At 36.5% G+C, this 19283-nt stretch overlaps 4 protein-coding genes across 5 annotated transcripts; 1 reads left to right on the top strand and 3 right to left on the bottom strand.

Moving 5' to 3' along the window:
- Window positions 1-633: 633 nt before the first annotated feature.
- Window positions 634-6421, bottom strand: LOC143459780 (uncharacterized). 2 transcript variants are annotated; one of them, XM_076957055.1, is made up of 14 exons: window positions 6233-6421; window positions 5973-6097; window positions 5768-5845; window positions 5465-5605; window positions 5117-5306; window positions 4693-4876; window positions 4244-4436; window positions 3957-4068; window positions 3747-3851; window positions 3365-3628; window positions 2793-3134; window positions 2309-2498; window positions 1339-1497; window positions 634-1272 (listed from the first exon to the last, which is right to left on the bottom strand). In XM_076957055.1, the coding sequence occupies exons 1-14, from the start codon at window positions 6243-6245 to the stop codon at window positions 1257-1259; spliced, it is 2112 nt and encodes a 703-aa protein (XP_076813170.1). In that variant the 5' UTR covers window positions 6246-6421; the 3' UTR covers window positions 634-1256. The 2 variants fall into 2 exon arrangements, with proteins under 2 accessions (XP_076813170.1, XP_076813169.1); XM_076957054.1 differs by having other exon boundaries at window positions 2309-2501; window positions 6233-6417.
- LOC143459781 (tRNA pseudouridine(38/39) synthase-like) lies at window positions 6396-8887 on the bottom strand. Its single transcript, XM_076957056.1, has 2 exons — window positions 8746-8887; window positions 6396-8660 (listed from the first exon to the last, which is right to left on the bottom strand). Exon 2 carries the CDS (start codon window positions 8641-8643, stop codon window positions 6979-6981), a length of 1665 nt encoding a protein of 554 aa, XP_076813171.1. The 5' UTR covers window positions 8644-8660; window positions 8746-8887; the 3' UTR covers window positions 6396-6978.
- A 1566-nt stretch (window positions 8888-10453) lies between these two features.
- LOC143460160 (polycomb group RING finger protein 3-like) lies at window positions 10454-12725 on the top strand. The gene is made up of 5 exons (XM_076957568.1): window positions 10454-10799; window positions 11514-11669; window positions 11792-11921; window positions 11998-12154; window positions 12293-12725. Exons 1-5 carry the CDS (start codon window positions 10682-10684, stop codon window positions 12419-12421), a joined length of 690 nt encoding a protein of 229 aa, XP_076813683.1. The 5' UTR covers window positions 10454-10681; the 3' UTR covers window positions 12422-12725.
- Window positions 12726-12830: 105 nt separating this feature from the next.
- Window positions 12831-18783, bottom strand: LOC143460158 (2-hydroxyacyl-CoA lyase 2-like). Its single transcript, XM_076957567.1, has 15 exons — window positions 18213-18783; window positions 17807-18008; window positions 17589-17717; window positions 17288-17425; window positions 16490-16573; window positions 16273-16403; window positions 16043-16178; window positions 15897-15970; window positions 15683-15787; window positions 15254-15398; window positions 14702-14775; window positions 14332-14441; window positions 13958-14114; window positions 13767-13872; window positions 12831-13545 (listed from the first exon to the last, which is right to left on the bottom strand). The coding sequence occupies exons 1-15, from the start codon at window positions 18345-18347 to the stop codon at window positions 13370-13372; spliced, it is 1902 nt and encodes a 633-aa protein (XP_076813682.1). The 5' UTR covers window positions 18348-18783; the 3' UTR covers window positions 12831-13369.
- Window positions 18784-19283: the final 500 nt, after the last annotated feature.

Genomic DNA, 19283 nt, shown 5'->3' with positions numbered 1-19283 from the left:
TTTGTTTTTTGATACGAAGTAATATGTGAAGTTCTGTCCAATGTTAATATACCAAAAACGATGCTAATAATCGATTTAGTGTCTGATTGAGAACCGCCTGCTAATTTTTGGAGGCTTGCTCATTATTTACACAGTCAACATAGGCTACACTCCGTTGCAAAAAAGGCAGCGAACAAAGGAAAAAGCGATCGATGACACAGCGCATCGATTTGAGGAGTGCGTCGACACAAACAAAGACTTTACAATTATAGGCCCAACAAAATCAATAAGGGCCGAGTTTGGCGTCCGTTTCTGAACGGGCTAAAATATATTTTCGACATTATTCGAGTCAGAAAGTAGGGCGCTCACAGCTGTCATTAACGGGAGGGCGTTGTCGACATGCGACTGATATTAAAGTGCTCTTCTTGTCCTAAACTTACACTCAAGTGATTATTATCAACATTACACAATTACGGGATGCAGGTCTTTCAGTTCACTATTCACTGCAGGCTAACTTATATTGTACCGCAATCCAATTTAGTTGTAAAGTTTGAAAATATGCGCCGATTTGAACTTATAATTACAAGGTGACGACCGGGTACGAACACACCGCGATAACTCACATACAGTCTGCACGCTATGACGATCGATTGGTATGAGCAATGTGCGTTTGTATTTTCTACAAAATGAGATTTTTATATTTTGTGTAGGCACGTCGCTGATAATACAAAAACGTTCAAAAAATTGAAAAAAGAGCGTAGTATCACGTCATAAACTATAAGGAAACCCACATACAAGGCTAATGACACCAAATATCTGTAAGGCATTACGAAGCACCATAAACGCTACGTGAAATGGATTGGGTTCCAGGCAATTTAACAACTAGCTATAGGTCAAGCGTAGACAAATCAGTGCGGGTAAAAGTTACTCATCATGCAACGGCAAGCTTTAATAGAACAGCCCTGGAAACAAAAATTATACCAAAGGGAATAGAATAATTTCGACAAGAGCACGACGGAATATATTTTATCATAAATGATCCTCTGCCACTTATTTCAAGACTGGCGTTTTCGCCGGTTGTGATTATTTTCCAGCAATTAACCTGACTTGTTGAGCTTCAGCGACCATTCACAAGGGTACGGCAAGGAGCACAGGGCGGTATAAACGGATAATTCTTAGTCGGTGCAAAAAACGGGACAACTTCGTATGGTGAGAAATACATTGTGAAGGCATTAAATTCAACATATGTCATGACCATGGAAGAAGTTGGAAGACAATTAAACGTCACGTGACCTGTAGTTTACAGGAAACGATAAGAAATGCAAATATTAGGCAGAGGCGGTTGCGGAGCCTTAATACCTCCTACGAAGCCTCTCGTTCTCTTCTTTTAACCTCTCGACTTCCTGGAGGAGTCGTTGGTTGACGTCGCATCTTTGCGCTTGTATCACTTCCTCCTGACGAAGGAAGAACTTGACCATCTGAGCGAGATGTTCGTTCATCTGACTTCGGAGTTGATCGCTGTTGACGATAAGATGAAAAGATTGCGTTTTATCGCAAGGATTTGGATATGAACACGGCGGATATAATATGGAGATCGTTATCACCTTAAACATTCTGCGGCGCACTTGCCCCAAGGCCAGGCCGACGCCTACAGATATCTCCGAGAGATCTTTGACTCAGGCATACTCTACTCGCAACGCATATTGATGTGGTAAGAGCGCGCGGATATGTGAGTAACACTGGCGAGTTTACGACAACCGACACCTTGTAAAGATTTACACGAGTGTCGCAATAATACCTTTGCGTGACGTCACCGTTAATTTAATAAGGTACGGCGGCGCGCTGAATAAACAAAGGTCATTGTTGACCTTTTCAACATTCTAGGAAGAAATATTCTATACTTGATAATAAACTCGGTATTAAATTCATACACTGATAAAGAACGTTAAATTGGTGATTTCAGTAAGGTACATTCTTTGGAAGCTTTTGCGTTCAAGCGAGGACTGTACTGTGGCGTCAATAGAACTGCTGCGGTTATGTAGCGGTAACGTTGGCATGGAATGGTGGCATTTGAGAAGGTTTGGTTTGTTAACCGCAACATGTTCACTAAATAAGCCCAACACACAGGATTTGGAAAACTATCTACACGCCCAGTTAGAAATGTAAGCTAATTCGGAACGTTTCATTTACATCAGCGAAGATTAGCCCAAATTCCTAAATTCAATTAGTGATTCGACTTTCGGTGATAATTGCATTAAAAAGTTTTTAGATTTTGGTGGTCCAGTAAACACTTTTTAATTCTCTAAAAAGATAACAATGATACACCCACCCTAAATCGTCCACCATCTCCTTTACTGTATTTCTCAAGTACTCGGCCTGATACTGGAAAACAGGAACTTCACCTGCCGAGGTTTTAATGACACCGGTGGGGGCAAGAGTTACTAGATTGGAGGTACTGGTTGCAGCTTGTGATATGGTTGAAGTGACAGTAGATACAGTTTCGTTGGGTAGCGGTTCATCTGCTATTCATATAACAAATACAAAGCAGGATAAATTAAGGTTGCATTTACACTGTGTTATGATGCAGCAAGAGTGAGTCTTAAATCGTCTAACAATTTAACTATTATCAAACTATGCAATGTTCATCGACGCAATATTGTTGCTTTCAAAGTCCATACAGCTTTACAGGGTACTGTAATTAAATACGGTGGCAATCACATAGCTCAGTTAGAAACAGTTTAGACTTAAGGAAGGAAAAAAAATTGATTGAAAACCAATCACGGGTTATTATGGAGAAATCACATACGACTTACTTTCTGACTTTGATTTCTGCACTAAGGGTTGCGTAACCATTGTCTGCTTGTTTTTCTGTTGAGAGCCGCTAATAATAACAGGTGGTGCGTTCCTCTCTATGGGAGTGGAGGTGTTGGAACCAGCTAACGGCGTAGTTGTGCTACTGCAGGTACCATTTCCATCATCTAGACCAGTACCTTTGTGAAAAGGGGCCAAATTGTCCGCTTTGTCTCCTCCAGCACCCGGAACGAAATTGTGGGATTCTCGCAGTGGATGGGGAGAAGTCCGGGAGTGGATTTGTGTTCCTAAGGGAGTACGATTTTTGCTCAATCTTGCGTTGTTCGTCACCGGTGATAAAATGTCTGCGTTTGCAACATGAGTTTAAATTGTTTGATTTATTTGCTCATAGACTTGATTCACCGTCATGCAAAGACAATGTAAGTTATGCAGATAAAGAAATCTTATAACAAACATATTTTTAAGTTGGACTGTTATATATTATCAATACGTACATACATATTATCACAGTTTTACACACGTACTACTGTGCAATTGATGTAAAAATTAAAATAAACCAACACATCAGCTTTACCATCACAGTAGGAGCCAATTGTATCAGTTGACGAGGATAAAGTTACTCCCATTAGTGTAGGATCTAGTGGGAAAGTGCTTAAATTTGCATCAGCGGATGTAGCAGACAAATTTTCAAACACATCTTCACGAACAGGAGAGAGGACTCCACCTAGATCATCCACTTGGGAGGGCAGGACCTTTGTGAACTTCAAAGAAGACGAAGAACCTTCTTCTTTCAGTTTAGCTTTGGTATCTTTCAGTCTATGGGTACCATTTGTAACTTCTGGCAAAATAAATGGTGGTATTATCAAAAACATTCCGTAACCATTTCAAAGAGCCAATACAAATTAAGCGAAGGGTTCTATCTCCCACTGTTGCTTAAGAGTTGGGCTATAACTTACTTGAACTATCAGGCATCGAAAAACTTGCTGAACTTGAAATATGCCTTGAGTTATTTGTCATGCTTGTTGTTACAGATGGCGTGGTTGATCTACCGCCTTCAAGTTCTGGTTTAAAAGGTATCAAAAAATAACCCTCAAAAACACAGATTTCAACACACCACAAGCTCTTATAATGAACAAACCAAAGCATGCTGTTTATATAAAATTTACTTTCAATTGTTTTGGGATTTCTATTTCTTTCTGTTACGCCTTCCATTACAGCTGTTCGCCTATCTGTCACTCGGTCTTCAGTTTTAACAGTTCTTGAACGCTCTCTTTTTAACTGTAGGCAAAGAAACAAAGTAAGTTTTTTCCGTATAATTTGCTATGGATTTGTAAATAAAAGTTTACAGACTTACTTAAAAAACAAAACAATGCATAAAAATTTAATTAAATCCCAAGGACCACTGTATAACCTTTCAGCAAAAATCGTTAAATGATTTATATCATAATCATACTTTGATTAGATTTTGCACAGTGATTCGATGCACAGAAGTAGAGTGAGCAACAAAATGTTTGACAGGCCTGGATAATGAGCGAAGATCGAAATGGTATATTTTGCCCATCGATGAACCGGCAAATAACGACACTCCATTGTGCATGAATGCAAGCGAGGTCAATGGATGGTCAGCGAGAGTTTTGTTTAAAAACCTTAAAATGCAATGAAGTTCTTTAATATTCCAAAAACCAGATCAACGAATAACAGTGATAACACTAGATGCCGATGATCAATAGATCAAAAGTGATAATAAATATTAGTGGGTCATATAAAATCTTGGATGGGGGTGTGATTTCTCACCAGGCTTCACTAACCCAAAATACTTTTACAAATACGCTAGAAACTAAGGAATCTTACTAAGATAAACACAAAAGGAAAAGATGTAAAAACAAAGCCATTAGCCCTTACTTATGACTTTTCACATCATAAATCATGAGATATTTGTCAAGGCCGACTGATGCTAGTAATAGATCATTATGAGTGGAGAATGCCAGTGCCATTGCAGGTGCATTATGAATTTCTTGGAAGTTATGGTAAGATCTGCCGTGCAAAGCATCCCAGAGGTTAAGGCTCCCATCATCCAACGTCATTCCTGCATGAAGAGGAGATGATTTGCATCAGGAAAAACTTCCAAAGATTTTTATTTTATACAAGTAGTTATTGTTCATTACTTATCAAAAATGGGGTCTGGATGTGTATAATATTTACAAAATTTAAGCATGTGCATAGCTTACAGAAACCTGTGGTCATATAAACTACATTTTTAAAGAGGCCAATAGTCAAAAGTACCACCGTAAACATTACAATTTCTCTGGTTTCAACCGGACCTAACCTAACAGAGAGTTCTTCCATGGGGAAAAAGTCATGGCTCGAACTGCCGAACCATTTGTGTTCAAGGTTGGTTTTGTTATGACATCACTGCTCAGGTTTCTTATGACAACATCACCCTTGCTACTGCCAGATGCGAGATGTGTTTCAGAATCATTCAGTGCAATACAAGTGACAGGGCTTGAATGCGTGTCCTGCAAGTAAACATGTACATGACCAAAATCCAGCAAGGCAAAAACTTACAGCTGACTTTTGCAACCAAATGATCAAATAGTGTGAGAAAATAAATATTATCACTTTTTAAAAAGTATTAAAAACGTTTTTAACATTCACGGGTTTTACAAGTTTCAACCTTGTAAAATTTCTTCAGTTTTCCGCTATATCTATCCCAAATCATGGTTGCCCCTTCAACCCCACCAGAATAGAGCTTCCTCTCGCCAGGTGATGTCTTAACACAGGTCTGATGTTCCCCTGAGGCATGTTCGGCAACAATCTAAATGAACAGCTATATAACTGAAAACGGATTCTATCAATAACAGTACATAGGCATAGCAAACGTTTAAGGATAGCAGAATGAAAGAATATGGTCACAAAAACTCAGTAGTCAGCATGGTCGTTTCATAAATATTTATTTGATATTGACATTGGTCCAAACCTTGGGTTTATCTTTAGAAAGCAACTGGCAATCACAAAGCAGTATCTTATCACCAGATGAAGACGTGCTACATAAAAACTACGAAAATGCATTGTAAAAAATTAAGAAACACAACCAAAGCAACAGGGAAAACATAAAATTATAACATGAAAAAGGTCTGTTAATTAAAAACTGATACACTGTAAGGTTGCTCTATTAAGGATACAGCATTGTCATGGCTCCACGATAAATCTTTTACACTTCCTTTATGAAAATTGTACTGCTTGACAACTTCAGCAGACAACGAATCCCATATTTTGATGTCATCGCCAGCTGAAGCAAAGAATGGACCTAGATGGATTGACAAATAACTTTCAAAAATTTGTTTTCAATAGTTCGTTGTATATAATGCATTACACATATTCTTACTCCAACAAGACTACTTATCTAGCAGGCCTGATTATGCATAATGTCAATGGTATTTACCTGCTTCTGGCATTGTATCAATGGGGTATTATTGTCATTGCATCATTTCAGTTTCTTTTTCAATGTATGCAGAAATATAGTCACATTAGGAAACTAAATACATGTATCACAGTTCTTTTAAATCTTGTCCGCTAAAAACTACTGCTTTATTGACTAAAGTAGACTGTAAAAAATGATATTTTCACTAACTGCAAACTGTAGACATGTGTTCAAAAGTTATTACTAGTATAGACATATCGGTATATGCTCAATTATCAGACAAAAGCAACAAGAGTTTTAACGCTTTCAACAAAATATAACCTAATGGCTACAGGTATAAATCATAAAATGTCATCGATATCTTGGCTTATGACATGACACTACCGCTAAACAGTTTGCTTTCTTTCCAGAGAAATATCATTAAACAGCGATTGAGAGCCTAAAGTTGTCTGGAAAATACCTTTAATTGTAAAGTACTGTCGTCCTTACTTCAGCACAGCCGTCAAAATTAAATGAACGTTTCTTACCAAGTTACTGAAAAATTCGGAAGTAATACTGTATTTGGATACTCCAATGCTGGTATTCGTGTTTACCGGCATCTTTTATTAAAGCAAAAAACAGTTTGGGTTCATATTGGCCCATCCCTTGGTAAAGTATTTCAATTACAACTAATACCAGCAATACTTGTAAGCACAAGATAAAAATATTTTCACATTAGAAAATCGCAAATGACCTTTAAAATTAAATATTAATTCAGTTCAGGAATGTCATTCATTTGAGGCATTTAAACGTCGACGTTTTTCTTCCATAGATGTCAACATTTCTTCAAAAGTCCTACCTCTTGGCCGGTCCAGAACTCTCTTATATTTAGAATTCAATTTAACTCCATCATTGAGGAATTTGCTGTGAACTCGATGATAATTAGCTTTAAATTTTGATTTTTCATCCTGGTTGTCAACATCTTCAATTTTTATAGTTGTATCATTTTCAATCGAGCGCAACAATTCCTGAGCTAATTTCGTCCTAGTTGCTAAATTCCGCCAGTATCGATGCAAGTGATCATGAAGAAGATCCGAAGCTGCTTTTGAAATAGTCCAAGTAAGATTGTCATACGTTGTGCTATATAATACCAGTGGGTATGCCTCAGCTAAATTGTAGAACGGCTTTGCTGGATTTTTCTCGACATCAAGTAACTCAGCGATGATACTGATCTCTTCAGTTTCCATACCAATTAAAAAGAGTATCATCATCATATTTCGAACCTGGTGATACACAAATCCACTACCCTTGATTATGGCACTGCACAAGTCATAAGGATTGGCCGCTTCAGGACACTTTATCACAAATTCAGTAATTTTCCGAACATAGCATCCGTTGTTTCGAAGATCTACTTTGCTAAAATTTCGAAAATCATTAACACCACATAGTAGTGCAGCCCCTTCCTGCATTTTTTGTATGTTCAGTTTCCCCCTTGGAAAAAAGTAATGATATTCTCGGCCAAGACAATTATGTCGTGCACTGAAGGTTTCATCCACAATAGGCATCCAGCCCAAAACACGAATATCAGAAGGTAACACTCTGTTCATCATCATGACATAGTCAAATTCGTTCATATCTACCTGTGTTTCAACTTTATTTGAAGTTGGGTCAATTTCTGCTGACTGCTCTTTTTGTTGTGTGATAACATTACACTCTAAATCTGTACCATTTTTAGCAACATCGGTTGTTATCAGAGGCACAGCAGGTTCATGTGATTGTTCATCACGTTTGAAGTAGCTTTGCTCAGATATATCTTCAGCGGACATATTCATGGTGCTGGAATCATCATGATCAGGACTGTTATTCAAGTCTTTATTCATACGATCATCTTTGCGGAACAGCAAGGGATTAAACCAAGGATGGACGCCAGGCCCAGATTTCAGTCGCGTTCGAAGGTGAACAGTGATAACTTGCTGAAAAGCACTAACTCCCTTATCAGTGCGGCCGCTTCGTGAGAATCTTAAAGGATCATCTTCAGCTGCTAATTTTGTCAGCCGGAATGCTTTTCTCAGCATTTTTTCTATCGTATCTGAGTTTTCATTTTCTTGCAAACCATCGTAATCCCAGCCCAGGTAAGCAACTTTAAACGCGATGCGCCTGTACATACAATCCTTAAAATTTACCTCTTTTTCTTTATTTTTTCGCTTACGTTTTGATACTGTTGCTGCTCTTTTCAAAAGTTGGTTAAATTTTGTTGGAGATTCTTCATTTTGTTTTAACACCTGACGATAAAGATTCTGATAATGCACAACTTTTGATATAAGTTGTTCTTTTGTAAGGTTTTCCAGATCTTTCTCTCCCCAAAATTTTCCAGCCATCAGATTGTAATTCCTAAATGCACGTCTTTCCCAGTTCGAAAACAGCACAAGATTCAGCACTTTGACAATATTCATTGATCAAGAAAACCTCTCTGAAAGTAATAAAAATAAGTTTGAAGTATCATATTCTGGTTCCCGTAGTCTCTTCAATGTTATTAATGTTGTATAGTACTGTACCTGGATTGGTTGGACAGGTTAAGCTCCCTACTGAACATTTTTAGACATTAAAATTTTTTTGAAGTAGAGTAACTTAAGTGAAGTTACGTTACTTACTTAAGTATTCAAACATGAATTTAATTTGTTTTAAGCTGCTGGTAACAACATATAGATATAGTTTCTAATATTAAATAGACAAAAATATCATATAAATTAACAAGACTTAAGTTTAAAAATATTGCACCTAAAAAGATTCTTAACCTAGGCCCAGTGCTATGCATCGTACTAAAAAAACAAATTACCAACTTAAGCGGTCAAGGCCACACAAAGTATCCCGAATTTATTTAAAAAAATTTCATTTATTTTTTTTGGAACATTTTCGTTTATCTTTGTGACCTTGCTTGACTCATTTTGATTAGCACGTGCTGAAGTGTGGACGCTCTTTATGTCATATATTTTGTTCTATTTACAACAAACATTTGAAATGAAAGTTTTTTAGCTTTCTCATATTGGCGTGCTTGCTGGGAAGGACACTCAGCCTTCTTGAACCATAGTGGAAAGTGTGGAAGCTGTACGTACGAGGTTCATTAATGTGGACACCAAATTTTTTATTTACAATAAATATACAAAGAATTTACGCTTTGGTGCATGTCATCACGACAGTGTTTTCACCCACAATTTCTCGTCGAAAACTGCCACACTTTCCAGTCTGATTCTGGAGGAGTCAGAGCTTTCAGTTATCATATTTTCAGTTTACATTATGCGCTACAAACTAAAACGGAAATCATGTAAAAGATTTACATTTGTTTTTGATTGAATAGTATGATAGCACCAATGTTCCTTCTAAGCTGCGCGCGTGCGCAAATGCGCCCTGCTGACACGGTCTCCGCGCACAGAAAAACTGTGCTGCGCACAAGAAAAAAATCCAACCTGAATTGAAAATAAATGCATAATAATGGCCACAGTGCGCACGTCTGATGTTGCTCACAGTGGTCCAAAGGACCGCTCAAGGAGTTAATGTGTTTGCTCAGACTCGTGAAAAATTAGAGGGAACATTGGATAGCACTATAGGCAAGTTAAACCATATCTAACCCAATAATTTTTATCGAATTCATGCTCTTTCTTTACACCAGCCATGCGTACAAAATATTTGCGAATATCTTACAACTCGATTGCCTTAAACTGATTTTACTTGACGAGGTCGTAAATGTTTTTTGGGGTAAGGAACCATGGAACACCAGAGAATATGATGATTCGTGATCAAACTTTATTTCTTGCATATAGGTTAAGTAACGCATTAGAGCTGCTACAGCTGTTAGTACGCCAGTGGTATAGTCCTACGCACTACTATTATGCCGGACCTTCGATTAGGCCTACACTATAGAATTGAATTTCTTGCAATGCGTGGGAAACATATACCTATAAAAATCTAATAAAATCAAGTGCCCAATTGCAAACGCTAGGAACTAATATGTAATAGCAAATGAAACCATTACAAACAAGGACGATGACGTTTACCGTGATAGCTACAAAAGCTAACACTTTAAAATCTGAAGTAATAACTTTTACGTCAAGCATATGTTGAAAATACCAGAACAGAATTTAGAAAAAGACTATTATGGTGTTACAATACTATCATACAAATTTTACATTGCCTACTAGAGTCCTTGCGTACCCTATACAAACATCGGTTTATTGTTTATAGGCTAGCAAGGTTTACTGTATTAAATGACAAAATGAAACAGAGAATTCACTAAAATATCACTTAAGTAATACAGCTGTTAGTTTAACTTTAAGTTACGATTTGTGTAGAAATTAATCCTAGTACAGTACGTTTGAGCAGAAATATACACATGTAGGCAATAAACATATTGCGTGACATTTCGTCAATATTTGCGCGTTGAACTGTCATATTGTTGCAGTCATCTATTTCAAGTGGTTACTAATAGATGGAAATATGGAATTACGCCGGAATCATAGTATTCCCCTTCGAAAACTGAATGAGCATATAACTTGCTTTATTTGTCGTGGTTATCTTGTAGATGCTACAACGATAACAGAATGCATTCACACATGTAAGTTTAACTAGCTATTGTATTATATTGTTTATTTTTCGCCATCAATTGTGCGTAGCGGAAGTTACTATGCTAACCGTTTTAGTTATAGCACAATAAAACACATGCTCATGAACAGTGGCAAAGCCCAAGGGCTTAAAACATGCAAGATAGTAATAATACAATTGTGCTATTAAATGGTAGGTTAGCATGGCCACCAAACCACAAAATAATTCCTAAGTTTAACGAATTTAAGGCCAAAAAACACAAACAACTATACTGTTGGAAGATGTAGAGGAAATGTTTCTTAACATTAAAAACACGTATATTCATAGCTGAAATATATATATGAAATGACAATGAATATCTTACGTGCACAACAAATGGATGTTTAAAGAAAATCGCACAAAAGGAAATCCATCTTAGGGACTGGAATCTTTCTGTGGCCAAGAGAGGGCACAATATTGAGGCCCACAAGTTCACTAAAACATAGATAGTACGAATCAAATAAAAGTATAATAATGTCATTTGGAAATCATGCCTCTTCATTCCCTTCAACTACTGTAGTTATGATAAATAGTGTATACGGACTATGGTGTATGCACACTTGTGATTATGATAATTATGCTACAATAGTATATTACATATTAGGTGTTTCTTATCCAATAAGCTTTCTTTCACAGTTAAACCCTTTGCATTTTGCCACAAATTTGTAACGCCTTCATGCATTTTTAGTTTGTAGGAGTTGCCTTGTTAAACATATTGAAGATGATAGCACTAGATGCCCGAAATGCAACACTGTCATTCACCACAGCTATCCACTGCAATATATTGCACATGACAGAACAATGCAAGACATTGTAGATAAACTTGTTCCTACTCTAAAGGAGAGTAAGTATATACATATCTGTCTTTTTTGTTTATATGTTGTATGTTTATTAATTTGACCTTAACATTTTGGTGAAAATGTGGCCAATATGCTGGAAAATCTGGAAAAACTTTTTACTTCGCAGGAGAATATAAAAGAAGGTTGAAGTTTTGCAGAGAGAACAATCTGCCACTTCCAGTTGAGCTAGATGCGAGAAAACTGAAAAATGCTGCATCACCATCGAAAGAAAATGGGACATCGCAAAATTATCACAAGTAGATTATGACTAGCTTAACATTTTACCCTTTTACCCTATCAGTTTTAATAATAATTATTTATCATTTTCTACAGATATGATGAGCAAATTGATATTTATCTACGAAGTGCCAATTCTGGGATGAAGCACTTGAAACGTCCTTATCTTCAGTGTTCAGTTCACGTAACAATAAAAATATTAAAAAAGTTTATTGCCAAACATCTTGGTATGGGTGTCCATCATCACGGAGAGGTATTTTTGTTACATTTTTTTCAGATAGGTTTAGTTGCAATCATAACGATGTTAAAAATTTTATGCAATAAATGTTTTATTTAAGGTATATAATTTAGTTTCACAATGTTTTTTTCATTACACTTGTTACATTGACAGTTGGATATACTGTGCAACAATGAAATTCTGGGAAAAGACCATACGTTAATGTTTATAATAGCCACTAGGTGGCGAACAAAGAAACCACCTATATTGCTTGAATATCGCCCAAGAATTAAACTACTGTGATTAGAGGTTTCTTTAAACGTTATTGGACTGCTGAGTGCTATTGCAGACAAAACAAGAATGGTCTGAGTTTTAGCATTGTTACCTCATAGTTTTACTGATGTGAAATGAACGCTTGCATTTTTTATGAGATTTTCTTGATAAGCTCAAGATTTGACATATCAGTTATATTACTGTATTTTCTCACTGTTAAATCGTTTTCTTGAAAGACTGATAGATATGTAATGGATTTAGTAACAGATGCAATCCTTTTTTCATCTCTTGTTTAAACTTTTCAAATCAGTTAAATTTGTTTTTATATAAGCGAGTTATTCGTTTCAGTTGTCTGCTGGTAACTAGAGATCAATCAGTGTTTCTTTACATTCTGGTCTATTTGCATACTTAAAAATTCACAGAACAGCACTAAAGTGAATGATCATACAACTCTTGCTGTTTATTCCAAAGCAATGGGTTAAACCTTATGTCATATTTATTATAGAAGACAAACCTCTCCGAATATGTAAATTCAGTGAAGTTAAACATTTTAAGTTTCACATGTGACAGTAATATCCAACAAACGCATTAAGATATTTTCATTTCAGTGAACCTTAGAATGACAGTGATACCTTAACAATACCCAAGAGAGCAACATATTCACCAAATTAGTTGCATTCAAAAGTTCAGATAGCAAAAACTTCCATTTGGAATAACATTCTCGGTAAAACTCAATGCTTTGGTTGGGATTTTCTAAAACATCTACTCATTCAATCAAATCACACATTATTGACACTTGCATTGATCACAAAAAGCACTACAAAGATACACACAAATTACAAAATCAATAAAAATCAATAAAGGTCATCAGTAAATAAACACTCATTATTCGATGATTAATCCACAAGGTAGCAGCTTCAGGAATATAATATTATGTAGGTCAACATCTATTGTTGCATATTACTCATTAGCTTCCCTTTACACAGAAATTGAACCATCACGGAAAGATGTTTTTCCAATCAAACAGTTAACCAATATCGGAATTTGTTGTTCACGTGACATACTCTTTGCTTTTTCGAATATAGTTTGGATATCATCACCCCGGCCTAATAGAACACCATCTCCGCCATAACCCTTGGCCACAACGTGGTAGTCTGTTAAATATTTAATAAAATTTAATAAGCGTAAATATCCCTTTTTATGTTTAGTCTCATACCCAGTTTGATGTTGGAAAGCTTGATATTTAATGTTTAAGTTTGACAAAAATGTACAGAAACAACTATTATGATGGTTATTGCAGAAAGAAAGAATGGTATAAAGCAATCATGCATAGGGTTGCATAAAAGAGCTAGGAAATTAATTTAAAACAAATCACCTGTGAAAGCTAAACCACATCCAACGTTGCTGCCAAACATGGGAACTTGTTCTCGTGATATCTGAGTCCAGCCTGCGTCATTGCCAACTAAAGCAATCACAGGAAGCTGAAAAATTAACGACAAGATATTTAGAAAAAATAGGCAAACCTAGATAATCTAGGTTGAAATGAGATGGGTTGTAGGTTCTAACCTTGTGTCGCGTGAATGTGTCAAACTCAGCAACACTGTAACCAAGCGATCCATCTCCGTATATTATCCAAACATCCGAATCAGGACAGACTAACTTTGCACCCAAAGCAAAGCCACCACCAACACCTAAAGTTCCAAATGCCCCTGGATCCAACCACCTAAGAAGTAGAAGATGTTTGCAGAAAGAAAAGATCTGTGTCAATACTCTTTGCCTTTTCTTAGTCCAACTTTGACATGCTAATGCTGTAATATTAACAAGATGTACAAAAGCTGATACTAAGATGTCTATTGGTTAATAAGCTAGTTGCATTGTTGAAATGGATGTTACGATGCATAACTTCAATCAAACAAACGAAAAACACCGATCCACCAAACCTCAGCGGGCCTCTCGGTTTTACAACATAAGCAGCAGTTCCAACAAAATCACCACCATCTGCAACTAATATACTGTTGTCATCCAAGGTTTCTTCTAAAGTGTGAAGAACCTGGAAAGGATAAAAAACAGTTTAATTCACTTAGAATCAAAAGAAACTAATTCACAGCTTAGGTTACACAGTAACGTAGTAGTGCTGATGAAATCTGTTTCTATTATTTTGCCAGTGACTCGAGATTGATTGCCAACACAAGGTGTACATTTGAGCATGGCACAACCTAATCTATGCACAGCGTAATATCACCAGCATCAAGCACAGTTTAAAACAGGCTGGGGCAAATGTTGGTGTAATTTGTTATAGATATAACTTACTTTTATAGGATTAAGATGTATGTTGGTTGGTTCCTCTGCTTTTAGCTCATTTTGCTTTTCTTTTGCAATGTCACCTGTTGATACAAAATACATAGTTGTAGAAGTTTAAACTATTAACTTTAACTCGCTGAGAGTAGTATAAAGAAAGCAATGAAAGACTGAGCTTGAATTATTTTAGCATGCAAGCTCAGAATAAATTGCATGCTGTTGATTAATTATTGTAGCATCCAAAGCTGAACTCACAGAAAACATGCATATGTAAGGTTAGGGCAAGGTTATAATATTCAAAATGGTTTACATTCATAATTATACTAAATAATTTCTTCACGACTTTTTAAATCTAATACCATGACCTACAAACAATATAAAATGTGTGATTCCTCATAGTGCAGCACACATACCGGTTTGCATGTATTGTAGATACTGTATTGCATACCACATATACTATACAATTGTACATGCTCCAATATTGAATTTTGCAACTCTATCTGTGATTTACAACATCAAGTAAAACATTACAGCAACATAGTCCTAAGTCTTGCATAACTGTACCTTGCTTCAGCTGATTAAGCCATGCAGCATCACATGAGTAATTTTGACCAAGCTGATTTGCTAACTCCACTATCAAACTAGCAACATCTGCTTGGATAGCTACTGTAGGTCGCCAGAACATATCAGAATTTTTGTATAGTTGCTCCTATTAATCAAATTATTAGTGAATATGTATCTATATATATTTAATAGATTTACAGACTACGCATATGCTAAAGATAATCAAGATAGGTACCAAGATAACTATATATTACAATAACTTTGATATCAGGAATAAGTACAGAAATGTACAACCAATTGGAGACCTGAATGGTTGAAAACGGTTGGGAACGAGTTATGATCTCGCTATAATCAATCCTAATGTGAGTGTGCAACGTTAAATAGATCCTACAGTCATTATACAAAGTAACTATTTAAAATAACACCAACCTTGTTTCGATTGATTGCAATAACTTTTCCTTTTTTTGGCAAAACCTTACCATAACCCAATCGAAAATCACACACACAACCAGCCAAAATGACCAAATCAGCTTCCTGCATAGCAGTAATTATAAACACTTGTTTTACTATAAAGCACTAAAGGTATTGTATAACAGCTACAACTTAACTAATCACTACATAATGCTGTAGTACAGAAAATAACCTTAAGTGCTCCTCGACGATTTTGCTTAATATGGTAAGGTGAGTTTCTTCCCAGTAAACCCCTTGACATTCCACCTAGGTTGCATGGTAAACTCAAATAAACATGTATTGGGCATTTTTAGTACGTTATATGTTAAACTAAACAACCTAAAAAGCAAGGAATTCCAATTTTTTCCACAGATTTTCTTAGTTGACTTGCCGCCACTGGAGGTAGCAATGCTTGGCTTCCAAACACGAAGACAGGTTTTTTAGCTTTTTTCAATAAATCGGCACAACTTTGAATCTAGAGAAGCGTTAACAAATAAGCACCAAAGAAATAGTACATCAATAGTTAATGAACAGCAGATCAAAAATGTTGTGAAATATCCACGTTCCACCTGTTCTGATGTTGCTCTTGGAATATTCACGTGCAGAGGCGACATGTCCTGAGGCTCAAAGGCTCCAGCAAACAAGTTGCACAAATAGTTATTCAAGTACCAGTTCACTATCTTGTGGCGAAGTGTGCGAGCTGAAAGTGTATTCAGTTTATCAGTCATTCTTGTGTCATCGCTAATACATATGTAGATGTATCTAAAATAATACTGTAGACATTACCTGGACCTCCAGAAGACATAACCTCTTTTTTGACAAGATGATATGGATAGAGGCTGTCGATAGGAAATTCTACAAAGACTGGTCCTATTCAAAAAGCATATGTTCTGAGATTAAGATAACAAACTGTGCATAACTAAATCTTACAATAAACTTATAGGATTTGAATAGGAAGCAGACAGTCAATCTGCCATATGAAAACAATCCTGAGCAAATCAATCCACACGAAGAGTTGCGCACAATTTTAAATATATATATATATATACATTACACAATTACGCAGTAGTCAACAATATTACGTATGTTCCATTAATTCCATAAATGCTATTAACACTTCTTTTAAAGAAACTTTTAGTATATTTTGTGTTTGCTTTCAATACAATGAGTTTAAGTCAAAGTCTGATTACTATCATTAGAAGCTGTTGTATGTTGGTGTGTAAGTCAAGGCAAAAAGGTATATGCAAGTTAACAAAGCAGATTAGGCAGCCATTATGGTAATAACAATAATTACAACAATACATCTTACAAATAAAGGAAGCACTTCACTTAAAGTTGGCCACACATGATGTTCTGAAACAGGCGGTTGGTTTTCAGGCAAAAAATAATCAAAAGTTCAATGTAGTAGGCTATATAGAGTTGCAGTTGCAACTAAGCAAAGTTGGTTTTCGACGTAGAATTAAAAACAATGTTTCTGATTTGGTTCAAGTGAGTTGTATTTTGTGATATAACAGGCATTACAATTAAGTTTTTAAATAATTTAATAAATGTTTATATATTCTTCTGCATACAGGATTTACTGACCTGGGGTACCAGACTGTGCATGCATCATGGCTTGTTGCAATGTTGGAACAATGTCTCTAATTCTTGTCACAGTGGCTGTGTACTTGCACAGTGGTTTGAAGAGTGCCATCTGATCAATGTCCTGCAGTGCACCTCGACCTGCAGAGATTAAAAATCTACTAAACAGTCTTAATTGTGTTTATAAAACTGAGATCAAATGCCATGTAAGACGTGGCCAAAATACCAAAATGGAAATATTACATATACGATCAACTATGACAGACACAGTCAAATATTTATTACTGATTACATTATTCCTCACCTTTTAAAATCGATGCGGCTGCACCTCCCATAAGAAGAATAGGTGACTCTGCCATTTGGGCATTCTTCACCGCAGTCACTGTGTTGGTTAACCCAGGTCCAGCTGTGACTGCTGCTACTCCAACTTTTCCTAGAAAACAAGACATAACAAGAGTTTCTAAATTGTTTTATGGACAACTCTATATGTCAGCATAGTCATTGTGTGTTGCAGCCACCCACCAGATAATCGCGCCACGGCATCGGCAGCAAATACAGCAGTCACTTCATGCCGAGTGTCAACTACCCTGATTCCAATTTTTTCAGCGGCGACTAGAATCGGAGATATGTGGCCACCACACAGTGTAAATATATAATCCACACCATGCGCTTTTAATGTATCAGCTACCAGCTCTCCACCATGTGAGTTAGATTCAGTGTCGACCTGTTGACAATTCACTTGCTTTTAGGCACATGGTTTATTTTAGGTACTTGTGCAGATGAGTTTGATCCAAAAATACAGATGCTGATCTTGGAACTTAAACATTTGTACAAAAAACAAAAGCTTACAAAATAAATTTGTACTTTAACTAGGACTCTAGTTCCGAAGCCTAAATCAGATTATATGCATACAAGTAAAACCACTTACCTTATGAAGATACTGGTAGATGAGTCCAAACTTTTGCACAAACAAGGTGGCGGAAAATAAGATGCCTCCAATTACAAAAAACAATATATTTTGGTAAAGTAATTCGTGAATTATGCTTTCCATAAAATCAGCCATTTTTCTACTAATCACAACGCTCAGCCTAACGATGGTTACGTCTACAAACCTTTAGGGAGTTGAGCAAAGGAAACATTATAAAAACCAAGGTGCACACTGCACAGCATGATGCAATGGCACCGTACTGGCAGTCGTACATGTTACGTATTGTGTAGGCGTCTCTGACTACTCTATAACCTACACAAACAACCCATCGGGCATCGGCCATACTTAAAAACCGTTTCTGCATCGAAAACTGCGTATTCAGCAGTACTTTCTGTTCAGAATTAATGTACAACATTTGACAGGCCCAAAGCCTAGTACGGTGTTATTCGGACAAATATCACTTAACTTAAACTAACACAGCCTAAGTGCCGGGTGTGTCTAGTGTAAAAGCGAATGATGCATTTAGCATTTTGATAGTCGTATAGGCTACTAAACCCCTGCTACCCAAATTGTGATGTCATTTGGCTGTACACTTCTGCACGACACCTGCATGAGTCTTTGGAAAATCCCCAAAATTAATAAGTCCGTTTTGTTTTTATACCGCCCGGTGTCTCCTCTTCCTTGAAAACAAATTGCAACACCAGCAAGTGTCACCAATTCATTGCAAAATTGTGACCTGTTTACCAACTCCACATAAACAACTTACTAACCAAGTGTTAATATAATCAGGTTTTTGGAAGGTTCCATGACATTTGACCGCGGGAAATTGACCGCGAACAAACTCACCGGGGACAACTGAACGTGACGTAAATTGACCGCGAAAAAACTGACCGTGATGTAAATTGACCGCGAACAAACTAACCGGAAACAAACTGACCGTGATGTAAATTGACCGGGAACAAACTGACCGTGATGTAAATTGACCGCGAACAAACTAACCGAGAACAGACTGACCGGAATGAAAATTGACCGGGAGGTAAATTGACCGTGCAAGTGCTGAATTATTGTGTT

The sequence above is a fragment of the Clavelina lepadiformis genome, chromosome 5 (assembly GCF_947623445.1).
Source record: "Clavelina lepadiformis chromosome 5, kaClaLepa1.1, whole genome shotgun sequence".
NCBI lineage: Eukaryota > Metazoa > Chordata > Ascidiacea > Aplousobranchia > Clavelinidae > Clavelina > Clavelina lepadiformis.
Note: the sequence above shows the minus strand (reverse complement) of the source record. Positions and strands in the feature narration are given on the sequence as shown.

Excerpts from the sequence above, each read along its gene's own strand:
- LOC143460160 (XM_076957568.1), top strand. The coding sequence starts at position 10,682 with ATGGAATTACGCCGGAATCATAGTATTCCCCTTCGAAAACTGAATGAG. Across the intron at positions 10,800-11,513 it reads AACAGAATGCATTCACACAT|TTTGTAGGAGTTGCCTTGTT; the intron begins GTAAGTTTAACT and ends ATGCATTTTTAG. Across the intron at positions 11,670-11,791 it reads TGTTCCTACTCTAAAGGAGA|GAGAATATAAAAGAAGGTTG; the intron begins GTAAGTATATAC and ends TTTACTTCGCAG.
- LOC143460158 (XM_076957567.1), bottom strand. The coding sequence starts at position 18,347 with ATGGCTGATTTTATGGAAAGCATAATTCACGAATTACTTTACCAAAAT. Across the intron at positions 18,009-18,212 it reads TCTACCAGTATCTTCATAAG|GTCGACACTGAATCTAACTC; the intron begins GTAAGTGGTTTT and ends AATTGTCAACAG. Across the intron at positions 14,442-14,701 it reads TACATCTTAATCCTATAAAA|GTTCTTCACACTTTAGAAGA; the intron begins GTAAGTTATATC and ends TATCCTTTCCAG.
- LOC143459780 (XM_076957054.1), bottom strand. Across the intron at positions 5,307-5,464 it reads AACTGAAGAAATTTTACAAG|GACACGCATTCAAGCCCTGT; the intron begins GTTGAAACTTGT and ends GTTTACTTGCAG. Across the intron at positions 3,629-3,746 it reads TTCGATGCCTGATAGTTCAA|AAGTTACAAATGGTACCCAT; the intron begins GTAAGTTATAGC and ends TTATTTTGCCAG.
- LOC143459781 (XM_076957056.1), bottom strand. The coding sequence starts at position 8,643 with ATGAATATTGTCAAAGTGCTGAATCTTGTGCTGTTTTCGAACTGGGAA.